This window comes from Anomaloglossus baeobatrachus, chromosome 12 (genome assembly GCF_048569485.1).
Source record: "Anomaloglossus baeobatrachus isolate aAnoBae1 chromosome 12, aAnoBae1.hap1, whole genome shotgun sequence".
In the NCBI taxonomy this organism is placed as follows: Eukaryota; Metazoa; Chordata; class Amphibia; order Anura; family Aromobatidae; genus Anomaloglossus; species Anomaloglossus baeobatrachus.
In genome coordinates, this window is record NC_134364.1 from 105396381 (window position 1) to 105420063 (window position 23683).

At 52.8% G+C, this 23683-nt stretch overlaps 2 protein-coding genes across 2 annotated transcripts in view; one reads left to right on the plus strand and one right to left on the minus strand.

Annotated features, from left to right (window-relative positions):
* LOC142257887 (serum amyloid P-component-like) overlaps window positions 1-22728 on the minus strand; it is an 83046-nt gene extending 60318 nt beyond the window's left edge. The window contains exon 1 of the mRNA XM_075330158.1: window positions 22698-22728. The gene's annotated coding sequence lies outside the window, so the exon portion shown is untranslated. The remainder of the gene's footprint in view (window positions 1-22697) is intronic.
* ZC3H6 (zinc finger CCCH-type containing 6) overlaps window positions 22398-23683 on the plus strand; it is a 134288-nt gene continuing 133002 nt past the window's right edge. The window contains exon 1 of the mRNA XM_075330155.1: window positions 22398-22684. Coding sequence (XP_075186270.1) covers window positions 22599-22684 — 86 coding nt within the window. The 5' untranslated portion in view covers window positions 22398-22598. The remainder of the gene's footprint in view (window positions 22685-23683) is intronic.

Sequence of the window (23683 nt, forward strand, 5' to 3'; positions counted from 1 at the left end):
CGACGGCGGTGACTGTCTGGAGGGGGACCGTTTGGAAGTTCCTGGAAGGACCCCGTTGGCTGTGTGCCCGGTGGTCTGGAGCAGTGTTCCGAAGGACAGTCAGCACCAGGGCAGGGGCCTCTCGGACCCCGGCAAGGCTAGGAGTCGCCAAATTTGCCGAATCCGTCAGTGAAGGGGACGTAGATCCCCCAACAACCGAGTCCCGATTGACGGCAACAGCCCAACCATTACCGGGGAGACACCGCCACCGCCAGGGCACCAGTTTCCCCAGGGCCAGCGCCTGCGGGCAAAGTGTAGAGCTCCTCCGGCCCAGATTGCAGTCGGGGAGCGGGTAACCGGAGGGAATCCACCGCTACCATCAGACAACACAGGTGCAAGGAAGAGAGACGTCACCGTCACCTACCGGGAGTGCAGGTGCAGCCGTCTGTGGGACCGTCCTACCAGCCGTTGGTTTACCGTACAAACTGTGTCCGTGTCTCAGGCTGAGTGAGTACCACAGTGCCGCAAGGCACAGCGCTGCCCCCGCGTCCCTGCGCCCACCGGGCCCTACACTTTACATCTCTTCACTGGGCCCCGGGATCACCAACCCCTACCCACGGAGGGGCAACACAACACCTAGCTGCTCCGCATCACCATCCCCGGGACCCCCATACTGAGCAGCGGTGGTGCAATCACCACAACCGTGGGTGGCGTCATGAACTATAACAATCCCCACACCCAACAAACACCCCCTTTCACTCACGGGCGAGGAGTGTCGCTCGAGGCACCCCGGGATCCGGCCCACAGCTCGAGCCACCAGGAGCAGCTGCCGGACCCGAGCAGAAGGGGTGAGCGCGGTGTGCCGACACCCTCCTCCCCGCCCGCGACAGTAGGTTAACCACCTGCCCACTGGGCGCTACATTTGGCGTCATGAACAGGATATTATGCACATTAAACCGGGTACTGTGCGCCTACAAAACTGTGTTAAACCGGATTATTTGGTGTTGAACCATTCAATAACAAAAAGGACAGTCGCCATTTATTATTCTGCGCAGGAAAATATAGGGCATGCTTCATAGGCGGAGCCTGTAAAAGAGGGCGAAAGTGAGACAGGAGCCCAGATAAGCACGTGACAGGAGTGAGTCCCGCTGCCGGAAGGATGTCTGAGGAGGAGAATCAAGCTGCTCCCACTGCTGAGGCTGTAGCACCAGTAGTAGCTCCGGTGATACTATTTTCCATGCCTTACCTCCCAGGAGCAGCCTGGCTCCCCAGTACTCGGGGGAGGCCTATACTCTGACTGATTTGAAGGAGAGAATGTACAGCTTATTCCAGGTGTATCCAATGTTGGAAGATCAAAAGACCAGCATCCTTATTGGCCAACTAACCGGAGTGGCTTGGCGTGAAGTTAAAGGTGGTGTCACACACAGCGACAACGACGTCGCTGCTACGTCACCATTTTCTGTGACGTTGCAGCGACGTCCCATCGCTGTCACTGTGTGTGACATCCAGCAACGACCTGGCCCCTGCTGTGAGGTCGCCGCTCGTTGCTGAATGTCCAGCTTCATTTTTTGGTCGTCGCTCTCCCGCTGTGACGCACAGATCGCTGTGTGTGACAGTGAGAGAGCGACGAAATGAAGCGAGCAGGGAGCAGGAGCCGGCGTCTGGCAGCTGCGGTAAGCTGTAACTAAGGTAAACATCGGGTAACCAAGGTGGTTACCCGATATTTACCTTCGTTACCAGCCTCCGCCGCTCTCATGCTGCCAGCGCCGGCTCCTGCTCTCTGCACATGTAGCTGCAGGACACATTGGTTTAATTAACCCGATGTGTACTGTAGCTAGGAGAGCAAGGAGCCAGCGCTAAGGAGTGTGCGCGGCTCCCTGCTCTCTGCACTGTGACATGTAGCTGCAGTACACATCGGGTTAATTAACCCGATGTGTACTGTAGCTAGGAGAGCAAGGAGCTGGCGCTCAGTGTGCGCGGCTCCCTGCTCTCTGCACATGTTGCAGCACAGCGACGCGTGTCGTTATGATCGCTGCTTCGGCTGCTGTGTTTGACAGCTAAGCAGCGATCATAACAGCGACTTACAAGGTCGCTGCTACGTCACAGAAAATGGTGATGTAACAGCGACGTCGTTGTCGCTGTCGTTTAGTGTGACCCCAGCTTAAGTCCTGGTCGGAGGCCGATAAGAGGGTGTTGAAAGATATCCTGACAAAACTCAAAGAAACCTTTGACACTCGCACAGCCTTCGAGATTAAAATGCAATTTTATGGATGCAAGTGTACCACCCCTGTGTCAGCAGCTGGAACTGCTCGGATCCAGATCCGCAGTGGCTCGAGGGGTCTCCGGACCCGGGGGTCATGCGGCCACTCAAAACAAAAAGGGGGGTACAGGGGACTGTACATTTAAAGTTCGTGACGCCATCCACGTTATGTGGTAAGGTGGAATACCACCGCTGCCGTTGGGAGCACCTGGTGGCGGTGGTATGGCAGCCAGGTGTTTAACCCCTCCGTAGGTAGGGGGGATGCCCCGGGGCTCGGTGATGCTGGTGGAGGGTTACCGTTGGGGAGGTAAAGGTCTCTGCGTACTCACTCAGTCCAATAACACTGACACCGACAACTTGTAAACCGAAGTTCTGAGCACCGCAACAGCAGGGAGGGAGCACGCCTGGATCCCGTGCCTGTTGGCGTTGCTTGTTAGCCTGTGACCCTTTCCTTGGCACCTTTCTACTGATTGGTCCCTGTAGTGTAAAACTAGTCAGGTCCCACTCACCAGTATGGCTAACTGGGTGAGCTTGCTCTCAGGGTTCACACTTGGGATTTTCTGGACTGCGGATTGGGAAAGTTCTATCCCCCTCGTTGTGCTAGTACCCCGATTTTGGAGCGGGTGGAGAACAAATCTTGAAGGCTCCGTCCTCCTTGGTTGAATTACCAGGACGCTTGAAGCTACTTCCCGTCCTAGGATCCACGTACCCCGTCGTGCCCTGGCCCCTGCCCGGAGATGGTACAAGGCCGCCGGCTGCCCTCCTCGGCAGTTCCGTGCCCCTTGTCATGATCCCCTGTGACCGGGGCTCCAGCTCCTACCAGGCCCAGACCAACGGCTGCCACCTAGTAACAAGGAGCCCAGCTCCTGACCTCCTCTCCCTTTCGCCTCCAATACAACACTGAACTGCTCCTACCACTCCTGACCTCCCCTTACCAACCCCCCCAAGTGGGCGGCCCTATTCCCTTTAGGCTGCCCATTGGTGTGTCTGGTGGGTGTGGTGCAGAGTATTCCTAGGCTTTTGATTAGCTTGTTCTTAGCAACACCAAAGGCCAGGGACCCGTAACCAAGGAAGATGCAGATACTGTGCAGAAGGGCAGATTTCACAATACCCTGTGATGACCTGATAGGCCAGGGCATCACACAAGCAAAGGATACAGGACAGTATCCGGGATTATGCTCTCAACCTTCAAGAAGCAATAAAAGCGGTACAACAGGTGGATCCAGGAGAGATAACGGATGAAAACCGCCTGTTAATTGACCAATTTATTGAGGGACTGTTGTCTGATAATCATCACACCCAGCTCCGAATCCTGGCCATGCAGCACTCCAGCCTCAGCTTTGCAAAGTTCAAAGATCGGGCCATCCGTGTGCTGCATGAACTGGCTCCTGACAACGCTGTACTCCAACCAACCGGGATGATACCAGCCACCCCGGTGGTGGCAGAGGCTAAAGAGCAAATCTTGGTTAAAGAGTCCATCAACAAGTTGCAGCTCCAGTTCCTGGAACTGAGCAGGGGCATAACCACCCTGATCAAGGTAATGCAAACCAAAACCGGGACTCAGCAACCGGTGACCTTTTGAACTGGCTTCCAGTGCTGATGATCTACCCTGGCGGCGACGTGGGAAGAACCCACCGGCCCCAGCCACTGATCATTTGGCTGCCCGTTAGCATCATATCTGCCGCCGGTGCGGCAAGTCAGGACATTATGCCACAGGATGTCCAGTTATCGTGCCAATCCTGGGGGTCGGGATTGGCCCTTTGGATACACCAGCAACCATGCAAGAATAATTGTTGATGTTTTTCTATGTTGAATGTTTTCTCATTTCTGATATTTTCTGACTTGAAATGTTTTGATGACCTGTGACCGGTAATGTTGAAAAGTTTGAAACCTTTGAAGTCAATGCTGCTTCCCAAAAAGGTAAAACGATGTTTTTTTGTTAACTTGTTACATGCATATAAAAATTGCGGTGTTAACTGTGTTTTGTTGCAGCCCAGGAGTGCTGCCATTTGCCGTGGGGGAACGTAGCGTTCCTGAGGCTCTGGTCGCCACAGGATACTGCACCTCAATTAAGGTGCTGTATCTATCTCGGGTAAGTGGGGGGTTAATCACCGGTGTTCCACATTCACACACTACATACAGCTTAGGAGCCTTCACATTGGGTGAGTTGGCTCAGGGTAGGCAGGGGGGTGGTCATAACGGTCTTGGGATTTCCCGGTCACTGAAGCCAGGCACCTGGAGGGCGGGTTCCACCTGGGGTAGAAATAGGCGCAACACACTCACATCAAAAACAGACCTGTCAGGACCATAGTTCTGGCAAGATATCTCTGGAAAACTTGAAGTTTACTGGGCCCGGGGCTTGGAGCAGGAGCTTAGCCAGGGTACCGAACTGCGGAGGGGGACACTATATAAATAGGACTCTCACTCCTTCTCGCTCAAAACACCGATGGTGACCCCTTACCAGATCTGGGATTGACCGGAGCCCATCACGGCAGTGATCAGTGTGACCGGGCTTTCAGCTGAAGTTGTGAGTAAACTACACCCTGAACCCGCATACAGTAGACTGTGTTGGCTCATCCTTACTGGCGCCGCTACCCAGTGCGTAGGCGCCAACGGCCATTACCTTCCCTCATCATCACCCGGGGCTCGGTCCGCCTGTGGGGAGCGATACCATCCTGGCTGCCATAACACCTGCCCCGGAGAGGAATCCTGCAGCGGCGGCTACTACTGGCCGCATACCAAAGGTGGCGTCACGACAAACTTTTCCCAAATACCCAGCTTCCCCCCCACCATTTACTGTACGGCTTGGGGCAACAAAATCGGGCAAGGCCCACCAGTGACAAAACCTGACCCGACCCGAAACAGCCCGGCGATTAATAGGTTAACCGCACACATTATGACACCAGTAGAGTGTTCCCGCATATGGTGGCTCAGTGATTACAACTACAATCTTGCAGCACTTGGGTCCTGGGATCATATCTCACCAAACACAACATCTGCAATAAGTTTATATGTTCCCCCGTGTTTGTGTGGGTTTCTTATGGGGACTAAGGTTTCCTTCCACACACCAAAGACATACTAATAGGGAATATAGTTTGTGAGCCCCAATGGGGACAGTGTTGCTGAAGTATGTAAAGTGCTATGGAATCAATGCTGCTATATAAGTGAATAAATATTATTATACTATTATTATGCCACCACAGTGTCCCCTGCACAATACATCCCAAGAGAGCACCGATACAGTACACCACCAACGTGCCCCTCTACACAGTATAATACTACCACATTGCCTTCATACAGTGTGACTCCACCTCAGTGCCCACACACAGTCACACAGTATGATGCCTCCGCAGAGCCCCCTACACAATACAATGCCCCCTACACAATCATACACAATACCACCGCACAATACGAAACCAACAGTTCCTCTGACAATCATACTTTAGTGTCCCTCCACACATTGATGCCTCCTCTCCTAAATTATGATGCTAAAAAATGATGACCCAGTGCCCCCACCACATTACGATAAACAACGGTATGATGTCTTCACTGTGCCTGCCGCTCCTATGATTCTCCTACGGTGCCCTCCACGTGGTATGACACCACCAGTATGCACACTCCTAGTTGGAAGTGGGATGACTTCCCACAAGGGCCGGGATCACCACCCGGGCAAGTGCTGAGGCCCTGGACAAACAGGTAGGCCCACTCGCTAGCGGGGAAACAGTCAGCGTTGTTTGCCCGAAGGTGTCCCCAGCCCTTTATAATGTATGGGGCACGTGTAACTGTCTCCTACTGCTCTTTCCTCCCGTGCACTGTCTCTCTGCACTATGTGATGAGCACAGCGTCCTCCTGACTGCTCCTGGCTTATGAATAGTAATAAGCCAGGAGCAGAGACCAGTGACGTCACCTGACACCTGTGGTCAGCACTGATCTCCTGCAATGCTGGGACACCGCTCAGCAATAAGGATGCTGCGCTCATCACAGCGCAGGGGGAGAAGAGAGAGCACAAGGGAGAAGAGACCCGCAGTGGAGAGATCGCACAAGGGGAGAAGAGAAAGCAAGGAGGAGAGTCCGCACAGGAGTAGAGGACAATGCATGGGGGGAGACACTGCCCAGGGGGAGAAGAGAACGCACGGGAAGAGACTACACAGGGGAGCAGAGAGAGCACAGGGAAGAGACTGCACAGGGGGAGCAGAGAGAGCACAGGGAAGAGACTGCACAGGGGGAGACTGCACAGGGGAGAAATAACGCACAGAGGAGAGAACATGGGGAGAGACTGCACAGGGGGAGAAGAGAGAGCGAGCACAGGGGAGACACCACACAGGGGGAGAACAGAGAGAACAGGGGAGAGACCACATAGGGGAGAGAGAGAGTGCACAGAGGAGACAATGCAGATGGGGAGAAGAGAGAGCATAGGGGAGAGACCACACAGGGAGAATAGAGAGCATAGGGGAGAGACTGTGTGACGCCCTGGGCAAGCCAGGGGTCACAGGTCACCACACCACCACACCCTACACCCCAGTTAGGAACACCAAGGCTAACCTAAAATCCTTGTTGCCTTCCTCCAGGGGCTGATGTTCACACCAGGGGGTGGGCCAGGCGGTTGGCTCTGCCCACCGAGGAGTTCACAGCCCTGGAGGCGGGGAGAACCAGGCAGATAGAGTTTGGACAGGAAGAAGAACAGAGTTAAGCTAGGGAAGTGGAGGAGTAAACAGTAAGAGTAGGGACAGTGCAAAAAGACAGTTAAGAAAGCCTGAAGTTGGTCCGGGTGTGTGCCCCGGACAGTGACAGCAAGGTCAGCAGACGGCGGTGATAGTCTGCAGGGGGACTGCTCGGAGGTTGCTGGAAGGACCGCGGACGGGTGGTGACCCGGCGGTCTGGAGCAGTATATGAAGAACAGTCAGCACCAGGGCAGGGGCCTTTCGGATCCCGGCAAGGCTAGGAGTCGCCATAATTTGCCAAATCCGTCAGTGAAGGGGACGTCTGTCTCCCAACAGCCAAGTCCCGATTAAAGGCAACAGTCCAACCGCAACGGAGAGACACCGCCACCGCCAGGGCACCAGTTTCTCAGGGCCAGCGCCTGCGGGCAAAGTAGGGCTCCTCGGCCCATATCCAAGCCGGGAAGCGGGTTACCGGTGGGAACCCATCGCAACCATTATCATCATAGGTGCAGGACAGAGGGACCGTCACCGTCACCTACTGGGGAAAGCAAGTGCAGCCGTCCGTGGGAACCGTCTTTCCAGCCGTGTGTTTTACCGAGAACTGTGTCATCGTCTCAGGCTGAGTGAGTACCACAGTGCTGCAAGGCACAGCACTGCCCCCGCGTCCCTGCGCCCACCAAGCCCTGCATCACCCACCTCATCACTGGGCCCCGGGATCACCAACCCCTACCCACGGAGGGGCAACACAACAACTGGCTGCTCCATACCATCCCTCCCGGGATCCCCATACAGAGCAGCGGTGGTGTCAACAAATCACCACAACCGTGGGTGGCGTCACGGACAATAAACAATCCCCACACCCAAAAACCCCCTTTCACTCACGGGCGAGGAGCGCCGCTCGAGTCCCCGGGATCCGGCCCATCGCTCGAGCCACCGAGCAGCAGCAGCAGGCCACAGTGCCAGCCGGACCCGAGCAGTGGGAGAGCGCGGCGTCCCCTCCTCCGCCCGCGACAACTGCACAGGGGAGAGAGAGCGCACAGAGGAGACATTTCAGATGGGGAGAAGAGAGAGCACAGGGGAGAGACCGCACAGGGGGAGAACAGAGAGTACAGGGGAGAGACCACACAGGGGGGAGAGAGAGCGCGCACAGAGGAGACATTGTAGATGGGGAGAAGATAGAGCACAGGGGAGAGAGAGAGCAGAGTGGAAAGGCCGCACAGGGGCAGAACAGAGAGCACAGAGGAGAGACTGCACAGGGGGAGAACAGAGAGCACAGAGGAGAGACTGCTCAGGGGTGAGAGAGTACAGAGGAGACATCGCACAGGGGAGAGAGTGCACTGAGGAGACATCGCACAGGGGAGAGAACGCACTAAGGAGACATCGCACAAGGGAGAGAGCACACTGAGGAGACATCGTACAGGGGAGAGAGAAAGTGCGCAGAGGAGATATCGCACAGGGGAGAGAGTGCACAGAGGAGACATCGCACAGGGGAGAGAGAACACTGAGGAGACATCGTACAGGGGAGAGAGAAAGTGCGCAGAGGAGATATCGCACAGGGGAGAGAGTGCACAGAGGAGACATCGCACAGGGGAGAGAGTACACTGAGGAGACATCGCACAGGGGAGAGAGAGCACTGAGGAAACATCGCACAAGGGAGAGCGCGCACTAAGGAGACATCGCACAGGGGAGAGCGCGCACTAAGGAGACATCGCACAGGGGAGAGAGTGCACTGAGAAGACATTGCACAGGGGAGAGAGCGCACTAAGGAGACATCGCACAGGGGAGAGAGTGCACTGAGAAGACATCGCACAGGGGAGAGAGCGCACTAAGGAGACATCGCACAGGGGAGAGAGTGCACTGAGAAGACATCGCACAGGGGAGAGAGTGCACTGAGAAGACATCGCACAGGGGAGAGAGTGCACTGAGAAGACATCGCACAGGGGAAAGAGTGCACTGAGAAGACATCGCACAGGGGAGAGAGTGCACTGAGAAGACATCGCACAGGGGAGAGAGTGCACTGAGAAGACATCGCACAGGGGAGAGAGTGCACTGAGAAGACATCGCACAGGGGAGAGAGTGCACTGAGAAGACATCGCACAGGGGAAAGAGTGCACTGAGGAGACATCGCACAAGGGAGAGAGAAAGTGCGCAGAGGAGATATCGCACAGGAGGAGAAGAGATTACAGGGGAAAGAGTGCATAAGGGGAGAAGAGAGAGCGCACGAGGGGGGATTATATTTACTGGAATTGTATTATTTATATATCCAGCCCTGTAACCTCTATATTCTAATCATGAATCGTGGTATGTGTTAGGCCCCCTTCACACGCTCGTGTCTCCGGTACGTATTAGGTCCGTTCCTACACGGACACACGTACTCCAATGTTAATCAATGTATGGAGTTACACGTGCGTTATTCCATGCGGTGCGTGTGTCCGTGATACGTTTGTTTGTCTGTAAAATACGGATGCATGTCCATTTTCCTCACAGAACACGCACAGACTCACCCATTAAACTCAATGGGTCCGTGAGCACACATACGTGACACGGATGCATCTCTGTATGGTCCGTGTACGTTATGTGCTTTTTTTTAAGCGATGTCGGTCAATCTTTTTTTTCTGTGTATTTCAGTCAATCTCCGTCAGTCCGTTGGTCGGTCTCTCTCTCTGTCTGTCCCTTTCTCAGTCCGTCGGTCAGTCTCTCCCCCGCTCTCATACTCACCGATCCCCGATCACCAGCGCGGCGCTGCACAGCTGTTAAAAAAACAGTGGCTTTTACTATTTTGAAAAAGCCGGCCACTCATTATTCAATCTCGTATCCCCTGCTTTCCCCGCCCACCGGCGCCTATGATTGGTTGCAGCGAGACACGCCCCCACGCTGAGTGACAGCTGTCTCACTGCAACCAATCACAGCCGCCAGTGGGCGTGTCAATATCGAGCAGTAAAAAAAAAATAATTAAAAAAAAACAACGTGCGGTTCCCCCCAATTTTGATACCAGCCAGGGTAAAGCCAAACGGCTGAAGGCTGGTATTCTCAGGATGGGGAGCTCCACGTTATGGGGAGCCTCCCAGCCTAACAATATCAGCCAACAGCCGCCCAGAATTGCCACATACATTAGAGGCGACAGTCCCGGGACTGTACCCGACTCATCCCGAATTGCCCTGGTGCGGTGGCAATCGGGGTAATAAGGAGTTAATGGCAGCAACCCATAGCTGCCACTAAATCCAAGATTAAGCAAGCGTCTCCCCGAGATACCTTCCATGATTAACCTGTAAGTTAAAGAAAATAAACACACACAACGAAAAATCCTTTATTTGAAATAATAAACAAAAAAAACCCACCTTCGTTCACCACTTTATTAAGCCCCGAAAACCCCTCCAGGTCCGGCGTAATTCACGTAGGTCCCGTGACTCTCTCAGCTCTGCTACATCGGAAGCTGACAAGAGCTGCAGTAGAACACAGCTGCTCCTGCCAGCACCACACAGCAACTGAGGTGAGAAGCGCGATCAGCGATGATGTCACTCAGGTTACTCGTGGCCACCGCTGGATCCTCCAACTGTGACAGCAAGTCGCCCGAGTGACAGCGATGAAGTCACAGGTGAGTTGCGGTCTCGGGTGGAGGACCATAGCTGGCCGCGGGAAACATGAGTGACGGCAGCACTAATCGCGCTGCTCACTTCAGTCACTCAGGGGATTATCGGTCACCGATGAGTCTGTAGTGGGTGGGCCTACCCCCTACTAGTTTAGCATAGTTACCCGGCATTGTGATTATTAAAAGTGTTGATTTTTATTATTGTATATGATGTGTTAGGGCACCCCCCTAGTGGCCGGGTGGGACGGCTGTTGCCACCGGGGAGGAGGAGTCGGCCGGATATCTAGGCAAGGTCTGAATGTGTGTGGAGAGAAAGATCCGGGGGAAACGGAGAGTGCACATCTGCAACGGCAAGTGTGATTGTGTGAGCGGACCATCAAGGGACACCGGAGATAAGGAGGTGAACGCAACCTCAAAGCCTATTCTGCCGGTGTGGGTCCGGTGTATGCTTGGCTGAAGAGTGGAAGCCCGTAGGAAGTGGAGTACTTTGGGCATATTCCCACCAGAGGGTGCGTTTGGGCAGGGTGTCCCCAGCTCCACTAATATTGCCGGAATCTGCTGCCCGGAGTGTTTTATCTTTGAGAATAAATGTCGTTTTTATTGCATCTGGACTTTTGCCTGCAGCCTTTTTGTGCATCGGCCGATGAAGACACCGACATACACTCTCTCAACATTAAAGAAGTGATGAAGCCAGGGATGTGCCTTGAATACAGTGCTGCCACGACTACACAGCCAGAGGCCTCCCAGACTTGTCACTTCAAGTGGCGTAGTCGGCAGGATCCGATTCCCCTGCCAGGAACCCAAGAAGCCGGAGACCAAGTGGTGCCGAGTGCACCGTCTCCGGGCTATGAGAACAGATTTCCAGTCCCATGGTGGGAGGAAGAAGTGCCCAAGGCGTTGGACCGGGCACAAGATGGCGGCAAGATGGCCGTCGTCTGTGAAGATAACGAGAGCGCGCGAAAAGTTGGCGCCGAAAGAAGAGCCTGGGGCTGGCCGGTGCCGAAGAGAAAGCATGGAGTACTCCGCCCAAAGAGGGGAGGCGCCAGCTCCAGGGCGCGGAAGAAGAAAAAGAAGTACCTCAGCGGAGGAGTCAAGATGATGCGTGAGTCTGGAGGTGGAGTCCGTGTAAGAGCGGGAAACGAAGACCCGCCTCCACTCTACCCAGGCTCAGCATTGACACCGCCGCCGTTATCAGCAAGATTGTCAGGGGCAGCGACGCCTTCACCACCGAGAGGAGCTGCAGCAGCTGCGCCTGTGGAGCCACCCTACGCCCCTGCGTCCTTCCAGAGGATCCGTCAGCAGCCGGGACAATCCCTGGGGGCATACATCCAGGCCCAAGCGGAGGAATGGAAGAGGGCCTGGCCCCCAGAGTAAGTCACCACTGCTGATCTGTTGTTTAAGTCCGGCGCCGTTTAGCCGGCAGAAGTTCTTTTAAAGTTTCACGGGACGAGCTCCCTTCTGTGTGTTTGTACGGGCAGTCGCCCCATCTAAGACCGGCAGAAAGTTCCATTGTTGTTGAAAAGTTTTACGGGCCCGTTGCCCTCCAGCAAAGACCGGGAGCGCTTTTGAAGCCTCCGGGCACCTTCAGCAAAGACCGGGAGCGCTTTTGAAGCCTCCGGGCACCTTCAGCAAAGACCGGGAGCGCTATTGAAGCCTCCGGGCGCCCATCTAAGACCGGGAGCGCTGTTGAGCCTCCGGGCGCTATCCAGAGACCGGGAGCGCTGCTGCGCCATTAAGCGCCCCTAAAGACCGGGAGTGCCGCTGAACTGGTGCCGCTGTTGAGGACTGACCCAAAAGGTTTTTATGTGTCAATATGTTTAAAGTTTTAGAGCCTTGCCGGGAGGCTCGGATTTTAAGAGGGGAGGCATGTAGTGGGTGGGCCTACCCCCTACTAGTTTAGCATAGTTACCCGGCATTGTGATTATTAAAAGTGTTGATTTTTATTATTGTATATGATGTGTTAGGGCACCCCCCTAGTGGCCGGGTGGGACGGCTGTTGCCACCGGGGAGGAGGAGTCGGCCGGATATCTAGGCAAGGTCTGAATGTGTGTGGAGAGAAAGATCCGGGGCAGCGGAGAGTGCACATCTGCAACGGCAAGTGTGATTGTGTGAGCGGACCATCAACGGACACCGGAGATAAGGAGGTGAACGCAACCTCAAAGCCTATTCTGCCGGTGTGGGTCCGGTGTATGCTTGGCTGAAGAGTGGAAGCCCGTAGGAAGTGGAGTACTTTGGGCATATTCCCACCAGAGGGTGCGTTTGGGCAGGGTGTCCCCAGCTCCACTAATATTGCCGGAATCTGCTGCCCGGAGTGTTTTATCTTTGAGAATAAATGTCGTTTTTATTGCATCTGGACTTTTGCCTGCAGCCTTTTTGTGCATCGGCCGATGAAGACACCGACATATGTGAAGCCCCGCTAGTATGTGTCTGTGCATAACCTTCAGGGACTCCACGTGGATGGAACAGTCTGGTCACAGGTAGGAAATCTTCTATTTGGGATTGTCGTGACGCCACTCTCAGTATTGCGGTCAGCAGGGACCGCCACTGCCGATTAAGGGATGCCTGGGGCTGATGGTGGGTGCAGTCAGTATAATAGCCCCCTGAGAGTGAGGCAAGCCCCAGGCCCCGGTGTATGTGTGTGGGACCACAGGTCGCAGAATGACTCAAACACAGTCCAAGAAGTCTTTCAACGTGTTTACTCACTGTTTGGAGGTCACGGTGAGATGCCCGGGCGACACTGTGATAACCAGGTTGAACCAGGAATTCCAGGAGGCCGTTCTGAGGGTAGCTGTCCACTCGCCTTCCTTGCACTCTTTCTGTTTTAGGAGGATCCTTTGCTTGAAGCGTGGTAGGACCCCTCCAGGGAAGCTGTTACCACCCTGCTCCCCTCTCTCTCTGGCTCGTCTGCCGGCAGCGTGGCCTTGGTGGGATGGCTTCTGGCCCTGTCCCCTTATGGGCCTGGTGATTGCTGCTTGGCTCAAGCTCTGTGTAGTCGTGGTGAGGGCATGAAATACCCCCCCCACCTGTAGGTTAAGCAGCTCTGGATGATCTGCTGCATGAACTGGGGATCTAGTTCCCCTTGTGTGCTCGGATACCGGGATCTCCGTACTCAGCCACCCTTCTCTCTCTGGATGATTTTCAGGCCGACCCACGGTACTCCTTTCTCCCCCGCTTTCAGCTACTGCACTCCTCAGGACCTGTCTGACACGAGAGCTCCTCTGCTCCCTTCCACACACTTCAACTTCTTCCTCCAGACTCTCCTCTTCCTCTCTCTGCCCTGCTTCCTAGCAACCAGCCCCTGAACACACCCCCAGCTGGGAATTGAAAGTTAACTCCTTCTGGCTACTCAAGGGTCCCCTCTGGTGATGTGGGAGGCCTGGTCACTATATGTTTGTGTGTGCACCTCATCCTGGCCTTTGGAGATTACCTGGAAGCATTGCTCCCGCATGGGTGCAATACTCTGTGGTGCCTGACCAGGTCAGGGGCGCCACATTCCCCCTTAGTTATCATCAGCACGTCCTCGGGCTGCAAAGACAAGAGAAAAAGGTAAATACAAACTTTTCCCACACAGGGGCAATTATTTACATTTAAACATACCAGGTACCATTCCACCACCAACCACCCACATGTCCGAACCCCACCCAAAAACCTCCAGGAGGTAGGTCGCCGGTCCTTTTGGTGACCAGGGCTGGGCCATCACATTCCCCAGACCTTTCCTCCAATCTTCCTCTCCTGAGGGGAGTGGTGTAAGGTAGGCCCCATAAACAGGCGTACCCGCTTCCGAGTGTTGGAGGGCAGGCCCCATAAACAGGCGTGCCCCCTTGTTGGTGCAGAGCCATGCCCCTCAACAGGCAGACTCTGTGGTTGATACCAAGGAGGTAACTTTTTACAATGCAAAGTTTGTGGTTAAAGCCAGTTCATAACCAGTGGTCTAACATTTTAAGGAGGTCTCACAATAGTCCTTGTGGGCACATTTCGCTTAAACGTTACTTAACTATAAACAGGTGAAACATTACATTTCATACCGTCACTTTGAACTAAACTGTACTTTCCCTATAGCGTAATGGGAGCTGACCAAAGTTGCTGCGGGTTGACCTACGCAGTACTATACTGTCATCTGTCTGAGGTTGTGTCCTCCCACCCGATGTATGTGTCTCGATGTGAATAATAGGTGTACTAGGTATTGATACCAGTGCATGGTCTTCTGCTTCAGCTACATTTGGCTCTTCCAGGTTCTGAACAGGTTCTTCTGGGTCTCTTACTTCTCCAGATTGAGGGAATGTAATAACCGGAATAACTACTGCTCCATTGTATTGAGGCCAACTTGCTGGAAAATCTCCAAGTACAGTATGGATCATCTTTTCTTTTGGTTCTTGAGCTGGCAAAGGGTTGGGAATTTCTTCAGGGGTTCTTAGTTGTTCAGGACATTTCTTTAGGCGATCTCTAGAAACGACAGCTGTTGTTTTTCCTCCATCTTTGCTGATACGGCATGTCTTTTCATTGCTAAGCGTCGATGGTAACACAGTATAGGGTTCTTCTTCCCAGTGATTGTCAAGTTTATGACGTCTTCTCTTCCTTTTGAGAACTATATCTCCTGGCATCAAAGGAACAGCAGGTGCTTTTCGATTGTAGGCCTTTTCTTGTTTCTCACGCTGCTGAGTCAGGCTTCGCTCCACACACTCTTGTACTTTCTTGTATTGGGCTTGGCGGTTGGAATCCCAATCAGCACCTTGTAGATGGTCTTCAGGGGTCTCAACTCCCATTTCCAGATCTACTGGCAATCTCCCGGGTCTGGCCCTCATCAGGTATGCCGGTGTGCAGTTCGTGGAACTCACAGGGATGTTGTTATACATGTCCACTAGATCGGGCAGTTTTTCCGGCCACTGACTTCGTTCTTCTAGTGGGAGCGTCTTCAGAAGGTCGAGAATGATGTGGTTCATCTTCTCACACATGCCATTGGTCTGAGGATGGTAAGGTGTGGTACGGATCTTCTTGCAGCCGTAAAGGTTACAAAACTCCTTAAACACTTCAGCTTCAAAGGCTGGTCCTTGGTCAGTGAGCACTTGGTCTGGATAGCCATGTGGTCGACAGAAGTGTGTCTGGAAAGCTTTGGCTGCAGTTTGACCTGTCAAGTCCTTGACTGGTACTACCACCAGGAATCTGGAGTAGTGGTCAACCATAGTGAGAGCGTAGTTGTAGCCTTGTCTGCTGGGTGCCAACTTTACATGGTCCAGGGCCACGATCTCCAGGGGCCGTTTAGTTTGGATTGGCTGGAGTGGTGCTCTCTGGCTGTGCTGGTCTTTTCTTCTAAGATTGCAGGGCCCGCAGTTTCGACACCACTTCTCTAGGGCAGATCTCATACCCACCCAGTAGAATCTTACTTTAAGTAGGGCCTCCAGTTTCTTCCAACCAAAGTGGCCTGCACCATTGTGATAGGCTTCTAGCACCATCCTCGTGTCCTTCTGTGGTACAATCACTTGCCACACCTTCTCATGCGTCCTCGGGTCAATGATACTCCTGTAAAGTTTGTCTTGATAGATGAATAATCGACCCCTCTCCTTCCATAGGTACTGTGCCTCAGGTGGGGCTCCTTTGTCAAGGCTGGCGCCCGGCTGGCTGATCAGTTTCTTTACCAAGCCTACCGCTGGATCATTTTCCTGGGTCTCCTTCCAGTTGTAGTGAGGTAGTGGGTTCAGGGTCACCTCTTGGCGGTTGGCACGCGACTGCCGACACTGTTTTGCTCCATGGCGATGGAACGCTGGCAGCTCAATCTCTTCAAGATCATCTACATCTTCACCCTCGTCTGCTAGGTGAGGCATCCTGGACAGAGCATCTGCGTTGCCGTTCTTGCGGCCAGCTCGATACTTGACAGTAAAATCATAATTCGCCAGTCGGGCTACCCAACGCTGCTCCATGGCACCCAATTTAGCAGTATCCAAGTGGGTCAGGGGGTTGTTGTCCGTGAAGACAGTGAATTTGGTGGCTGCCAGGTAGTGCTTGAACCGCTCTGTGATAGCCCATACCATGGCCAGGAACTCTAGCTTGAATGAGCTATAATTCTCTGGGTTTCTTTCAGTAGGCCTGAGCTTCCTGCTGGCGTAAGCAATCACACGCTCTTTGCCTCCCTGCACCTGTGAAAGCACTGCTCCCAGTCCCACATTACTGGCATCTGTGTACAGTACGAAGGGCAGACCGTAGTCAGGGTAGGCTAGGATCTCTTCACCCGTCAAGGCCCCTTTCATTTGTCTGAAGGAGTGTTCCTCTGCTTCTCCCCAGTGAAATGGCGGGCCGGAGGTCTTTCCTTTCTTCTTTGGGTGGCCTACCAGGAGCTCTTGCAAAGGCGCTGCCATTTTCGTGTAGCCCTTGATGAACCTTCTGTAGTAGCCTACCAAGCCAAGGAACTGACGTACCTCCCGAACGGTAGTAGGTGTGGGCCATTCCTGGATGACTGTGACCTTCTCTGGGTCCGGTGCTACTCCTTCTGCACTGACCACGTGACCTAGGTACTGGACCTTTGGCTTCAGTAAATGGCACTTGGATGGTTTCAGCTTCATTCCATATCGGGATAGCGCTTCAAAGACTTCAGCCAGGTGTTTCAGGTGGTCCTCGTAGGTCTTGGAGTACACGATGACATCATCCAGGTAGAGCAGGACGGTTTCAAAGTTGAGGTGCCCTAGGCAGCATTCCATAAGCCTCTGGAAGGTCCCGGGGGCATTGCAGAGTCCAAATGGCATGCTGTTGAACTCACAGAGGCCCATTGGGGTGGTGAAGGCCGTCTTCTCCCGATCTTCTTCTGCTACAGATACTTGCCAGTAGCCACTAGTAAGATCTAGGGTAGAAAAGTAGTTAGAGGTTTTCAAGGCAGCGAGGGATTCCTCTATCCTTGGTAAAGGGTAGGCATCCTTGTGTGTTATCTGATTTATCCGTCTGTAATCCACACACATCCTCATCGTGCCATCCTTCTTTCTTACCAGGACCAGGGGAGCCGCCCAGGGGCTACAACTGTCCCTTATGACGCCTGCCTCCTTCATGTCCTTCAGCATGTCCTTTGTGCGCTGGTAATGGGCTGGTGGAATAGGCCTATGTCTTTCCTTAATGGGAGGATGACTGCCTGTGGGTATGTGATGTTGCACCCCTTTGATCCTACCAAAGTCTAGTGGGTTCTTACTAAAGACCTGCTCGTATTCCTGCACGACCCTGTAAACCCCATGTTTCTGGTAGTCGGGTGTAGAGTCAGTCCCCACGTGTAGTTTCTGGCACCAATCCTCTAACTGCTTTTGGGAGGTCTCGCCCTCTTTTGAGTCAGCTTGTGTCAGGGGACCTACAGGTGTTATGGCGTCATCTGAGCATGTAAACAGTTTGGCTATGGTAGCGTACCTTGGTAGTCTGGCTTCCTCCTCCCCACAGTTCAACACTCGTACAGGCACTCGTCCCTTGTGTACATCAACTACCCCCCTGGCTGTCAGAATCGTGGGCCAGTGGTCTGAATGAGTGGGCTCTAGTACAGCCTGGTAATCTTGTCCTCTGAGACCTACCGCTGCTCTACACCACATCATCATTTCACTCCGTGGGGGTATCACAATGGGGTTTGCATCCATCACCCGTACACTACCAATCTCACCGCCAGTCTGTTTTACCTGTTGCTTCCTCAGAATGATTCGGATCTCCTTTTGCAAGGCTCTTTGCGACCTGCCCTCAGCACCTTCAACAATCTGGTGAAGCAACAACAACACTTCCCCTAGGCAATTTTCTATGACATTAGTGCCTAAAATCATTTGCGGGTTCCTTGCTCTAATATCAGTGTCCACAACAATCAGTCCTTGTCCCTTCATTTCCTGCCTTCCCACCTTTATGGTTACCTCTTTGACCCCGATCTGGTCTATAGGTTGTCCGTTGGCAGCATAGATGGTGAGGGAGGGGTCCGGTGGTCGGAGATCGTCGTCCGACCAAAACCTCCGATAAAGGACATATGGGATCGTGGTGACCTGAGAGCCGGTGTCCAATAACGCCGGGGTAGGGATCCCATCCAGGACGATGGACAGGACAAGACGTCCACCCACGTACTGATCACAGCAGCGACTTGGGCCTGATCTTCTTAATCCTGAGGACTGGCCCCCGGCCCCAGGTTTGGCTCGTTTAAAGGACAGGCCCTTGCATAGTGTCCTGCCTCCTGGCAACGACGACAGATGGGTTGTCCAGATGAGTCATAGCGATCACTGCTCCTGCCTCGGGTTGGGGGACCTCTTCTCCTCCGCATCCAAGGGACGTCCTCTGGGTTGTCAGCTAGCAGGATCCGATGAGGGACTTTGGTCTCTGAGGGCAACTGCATTGCTTTCAGGATTTGTGCGACGTCCTTAGTGAGCTGTTGCACCTGGGAGGATAGCGTATTTATGGTCTCTGCTGGCGTGTTGAGTCCTTTTGCAGTTACCAGGGCCTGCGAGGAGGATTCCGCTCCTGCAGCCGTGGAACTGGCAGGCCATGCTGGTGCGACGGGGTCTGTGTCCACAGGAGGTTGGAGTGCTTTCACTGCCCTGTCTTTCAGAATGGCAAAGTCCACGTCAGGGTGTTCCAGGGACCACAGCTTCATCTGCTTCCCATCCTCAGGAGAGCGCAGGCCCCGCAAGAATTGTTCCTTCATCATCCGGTTTCCTTCCTGATCACTGACAGGGTCCACCAGCTTGAGAGCCCGTAGTGCAGCCTGCAGCCTGAGGGCATAGGCTCTTATGCTATCTTGGGGCTTCTGCCGGCAGTTATAGAAGTCCGTCCTCAGCTCTCCCTCGGTGCGGTGTTCAAAAGCAGCTGCTAGTTTGGCAAAGATGGTCTCAACAGAGCTCCGGTCATCATTGGTCCAGGACTCAGCTTCCAATTCTGCTGCCTCAGTCAATTGTCCCAGCACCACAGCGGCCCTCTGCTTACCAGTCATCGCGTGCATGTCTAGCAGGGTGCTGATCTTCTTCTTAAACCCGGTCAGCGTGTCTATTTTACCGGCGTATTGGGGCAGCCATTGCGCTCCTGGGACATACAGCAAGGAAACTGGCATTATGGGGGAGATTTCAGCCGGCGCGGCTGCGACCGCGGCACCGGCACCAGGCGCTGCTGCATCCAGCGCGACGGGGGCTGGCATCGCTTGGGCTGCGTCGCCCTGACCAGGGGCATTACCTCCTGCAGCGTCCATTTTTCTTCAAAAATCTCCGCGCCCCCTTTCCACTTCCTGGGTCAGAACGCTCTCCGAATTGTGGGGGTTCTGGGGCGGCCACACCTCTTTGTGGGCGGTGCTCTTCTCCCTCGCGCGGGCTGCAGCGCGCGCTTTTGAAGATGGCAATATGGCGGCGGTTCAATTTTTGCGGTCGGACCTCTGAGGCACACGGTCACCTGCCTGAACAGGTCTAGTCCTTATCCTGTTCGTGACGCCAGAAGTTGTGAAGCCCCGCTAGTATGTGTCTGTGCATAACCTTCAGGGACTCCACGTGGATGGAACAGTCTGGTCACAGGTAGGAAATCTTCTATTTGGGATTGTCGTGACGCCACTCTCAGTATTGCGGTCAGCAGGGACCGCCACTGCCGATTAAGGGATGCCTGGGGCTGATGGTGGGTGCAGTCAGTATAATAGCCCCCTGAGAGTGAGGCAAGCCCCAGGCCCCGGTGTATGTGTGTGGGACCACAGGTCGCAGAATGACTCAAACACAGTCCAAGAAGTCTTTCAACGTGTTTACTCACTGTTTGGAGGTCACGGTGAGATGCCCGGGCGACACTGTGATAACCAGGTTGAACCAGGAATTCCAGGAGGCCGTTCTGAGGGTAGCTGTCCACTCGCCTTCCTTGCACTCTTTCTGTTTTAGGAGGATCCTTTGCTTGAAGCGTGGTAGGACCCCTCCAGGGAAGCTGTTACCACCCTGCTCCCCTCTCTCTCTGGCTCGTCTGCCGGCAGCGTGGCCTTGGTGGGATGGCTTCTGGCCCTGTCCCCTTATGGGCCTGGTGATTGCTGCTTGGCTCAAGCTCTGTGTAGTCGTGGTGAGGGCATGAAGTACCCCCCCCACCTGTAGGTTAAGCAGCTCTGGATGATCTGCTGCATGAACTGGGGATCTAGTTCCCCTTGTGTGCTCGGATACCGGGATCTCCGTACTCAGCCACCCTTCTCTCTGGATGATTTTCAGGCCGACCCACGGTACTCCTTTCTCCCCCGCTTTCAGCTACTGCACTCCTCAGGACCTGTCTGACACGAGAGCTCCTCTGCTCCCTTCCACACACTTCAACTTCTTCCTCCAGACTCTCCTCTTCCTCTCTCTCTGCCCTGCTTCCTAGCAACCAGCCCCTGAACACACCCCCAGCTGGGAATTGAAAGTTAACTCCTTCTGGCTACTCAAGGGTCCCCTCTGGTGATGTGGGAGGCCTGGTCACTATATGTTTGTGTGTGCACCTCATCCTGGCCTTTGGAGATTACCTGGAAGCATTGCTCCCGCATGGGTGCAATACTCTGTGGTGCCTGACCAGGTCAGGGGCGCCACACATACACTCTCTCAACATTAAAGAAGTGATGAAGCCAGGGATGTGCCTTGAATACAGTGCTGCCACGACTACACAGCCAGAGGCCTCCCAGACTTGTCACTTCAAGTCCTTCAGGGGTGACCGCTAATCAGTACGCGACACACAGACAGAGCCGCGGGATGACAATGAAGTCAGGTAAAGTTCACCCGAGTTCATTCTCATCGCGCGTCGCTGTCTGCTGTCAGCCGGCATGTAGCAACGTCATTGTGCATCACACACGGAACATTTCACACGGGCAACACACGGACATAACACGCACACACGGCTAGCATACGCAATCACACGGATGTCACACGTACCGGAGAAACTGACATAAAATACGGAATATGGACTCGAAAAATGGAACGTAAAACACGCACTGAGGCCTTAAAGGGGCCCACTAGGACTCTTTGGCTCAGGGCCTACCAAAACCTGGAGCCAGCCCTACTTCGCACCATGGTGGACCAAATCTGGGAAGGCTGTGACGCATGAGACTGTTTCCTGAGAAGGTTGAGAAATTCTACACACACACACACACACACACACACACACACACACACACACACACACACACACACACACACACACACACACACACACACACACACACACACACACACACACACACACACACACACACACACACACACACACACACACACACACACTTTTATATTGTTTCCATTTATTTGTACAACAGTATACACAAAACAGTTTGGCTCCAATAAACTACAACTCCCAGCATGCTTTTCTAGCTTTTTTCAATTAGAGAAGTATTAGGATTTCTGGGACTTGTAGTTCCAAAGAATCTAATTGCATTTCCAAATCCACCAACCCAATAGTATCTGGAGCAAGAAGGTCTAATAGTATAAAATGTTGCTTGAGCATATTTTTTAATCCATAAACCAATTTATGTATTTAATATTTCATTATATATATATATATATATATATAAATAAAAAATGTTTTAATAGTGTACACTTTTATATATACAATATATAGTTACTAGTATTATTAATTTATATGGTATATATGTAATTTATAAATCTTGTTTTTCTATTAAACTGCATTTAGCTGAGGTATTTGTAAGCAAAAACTACAACCCCCAGAATCCTTTGCATTTACTCTCTACGATACTTTTTATCCGGGAATTCTGGGACTGGTAGTTTTTCCGGCAACCTCCCGCGTGCCGCAAACAATAGATCCTTCTCCCGCCTTCCAGCGCAGCCAATCACATTTCGTCCCCTCTCAGACAGCGCCACGCCCCATTACCCTCTGCTAAGAGCCGCGCTCTTATTGGTCGAACGCTACCTCATCGACTGGAAAAAAAAAAAAAAAAAGGGCGGGAAGTAAACCGGAAGTGGTCATTCTTTATCTCCCTCTCCTCGTAGCTTCCGGCGCACCGTATTTCACCCGTTACTCGGCGGCTCTGCACGGTGTAGTTACCGGCTCCGCAGCTGGGATGTAGGCTGTAAACGCTCACGGTTCAGTGTAAAAAAAAAAAAAAAAAAAGATAAAGAGAATTTGTATGTAGTTAATAATAGAGCGAGTGTAGAGAGAGTAGCGCAGGCGGGTGCCGGCAGACATGGCCTTTGAGAGCCTGTTCTCCAGACCCCCCAACCCGGCCCCAGACACCCACATGACAGAGTGTCAGCATGCGGGGGACGAAAGGTCGAGTACTTACCTCTCTTATTATTTCTCCATCTCTTTCCGCCATCCTGTCTTCTGTCTCCGGGGCTGGGGGAGGGGAGGGCTCTTCTGTCTCATCCACATCCATCTTCTCCGCATCTCCATGCCTGCCATGCCTCTTTATTTATTTTTTATTTTACTTTTTAGCCCCCCAAATCTGGGGGCTTGTTGTGTTTTTGTCTAATATGGGGAAAAAAAACAACAAAAACTCTAAATGTGATGTAAAAGCCAAGAGAAAGGGGGGAATTTATAGTGAAATTGTATGTGCACGTGTCGCCTCTGGTGTAATGGTGTAAAATAATGAGAAATATTAATGATGACTTATTAAAACTGTGTGCGACGGCCGGGGGAGGTGTGCCGGGTACAGTCAGGATCTATATTAGTATTGAGGCGCATATATATGTATATGTGTGTATATAATGTGTATGTGTGTATATGTATATAGTAAAAACAGGCAGCGCTAAAGGGTCTAAGCGATAAATTCAATACTTTTGTTCCCCCATCGTGCTGCGTTTATCAATTAAGATGTCAGCGAGAAGCTAAAATAATCCCTGGTGGGTGGAGAAAGTGATTATTTATATATATATATATATATATATATATATATATATATATATATATATATATATAGCAAAGATTTGTCTTATGGTGAACCCTACGCAGGAATCGTGGCCCTAAGTGACGACTGTTATAATTTTTGAGGCAGTGTGTGTATGTACATGTAGGCACAGATAATATTGGTAGACAAATGGTGATATTACATATCATGTATATCATGTGCAGTAATGTATATTGTGCAGGGGATATCGGTGGAGGCAGTGATGGTACATAATGTGTAGGTGTCCTGTATGTTATGTACATAGATGTGTAATTAATAGTGATGGGCGATTGTGCTCATGTAGGTGTCCTGTATATCATGTACAGTGGCGACATAGATGTGTAGTAAGTGATGGGCGATTGTGCTCATGTAGGTGTCCTGTA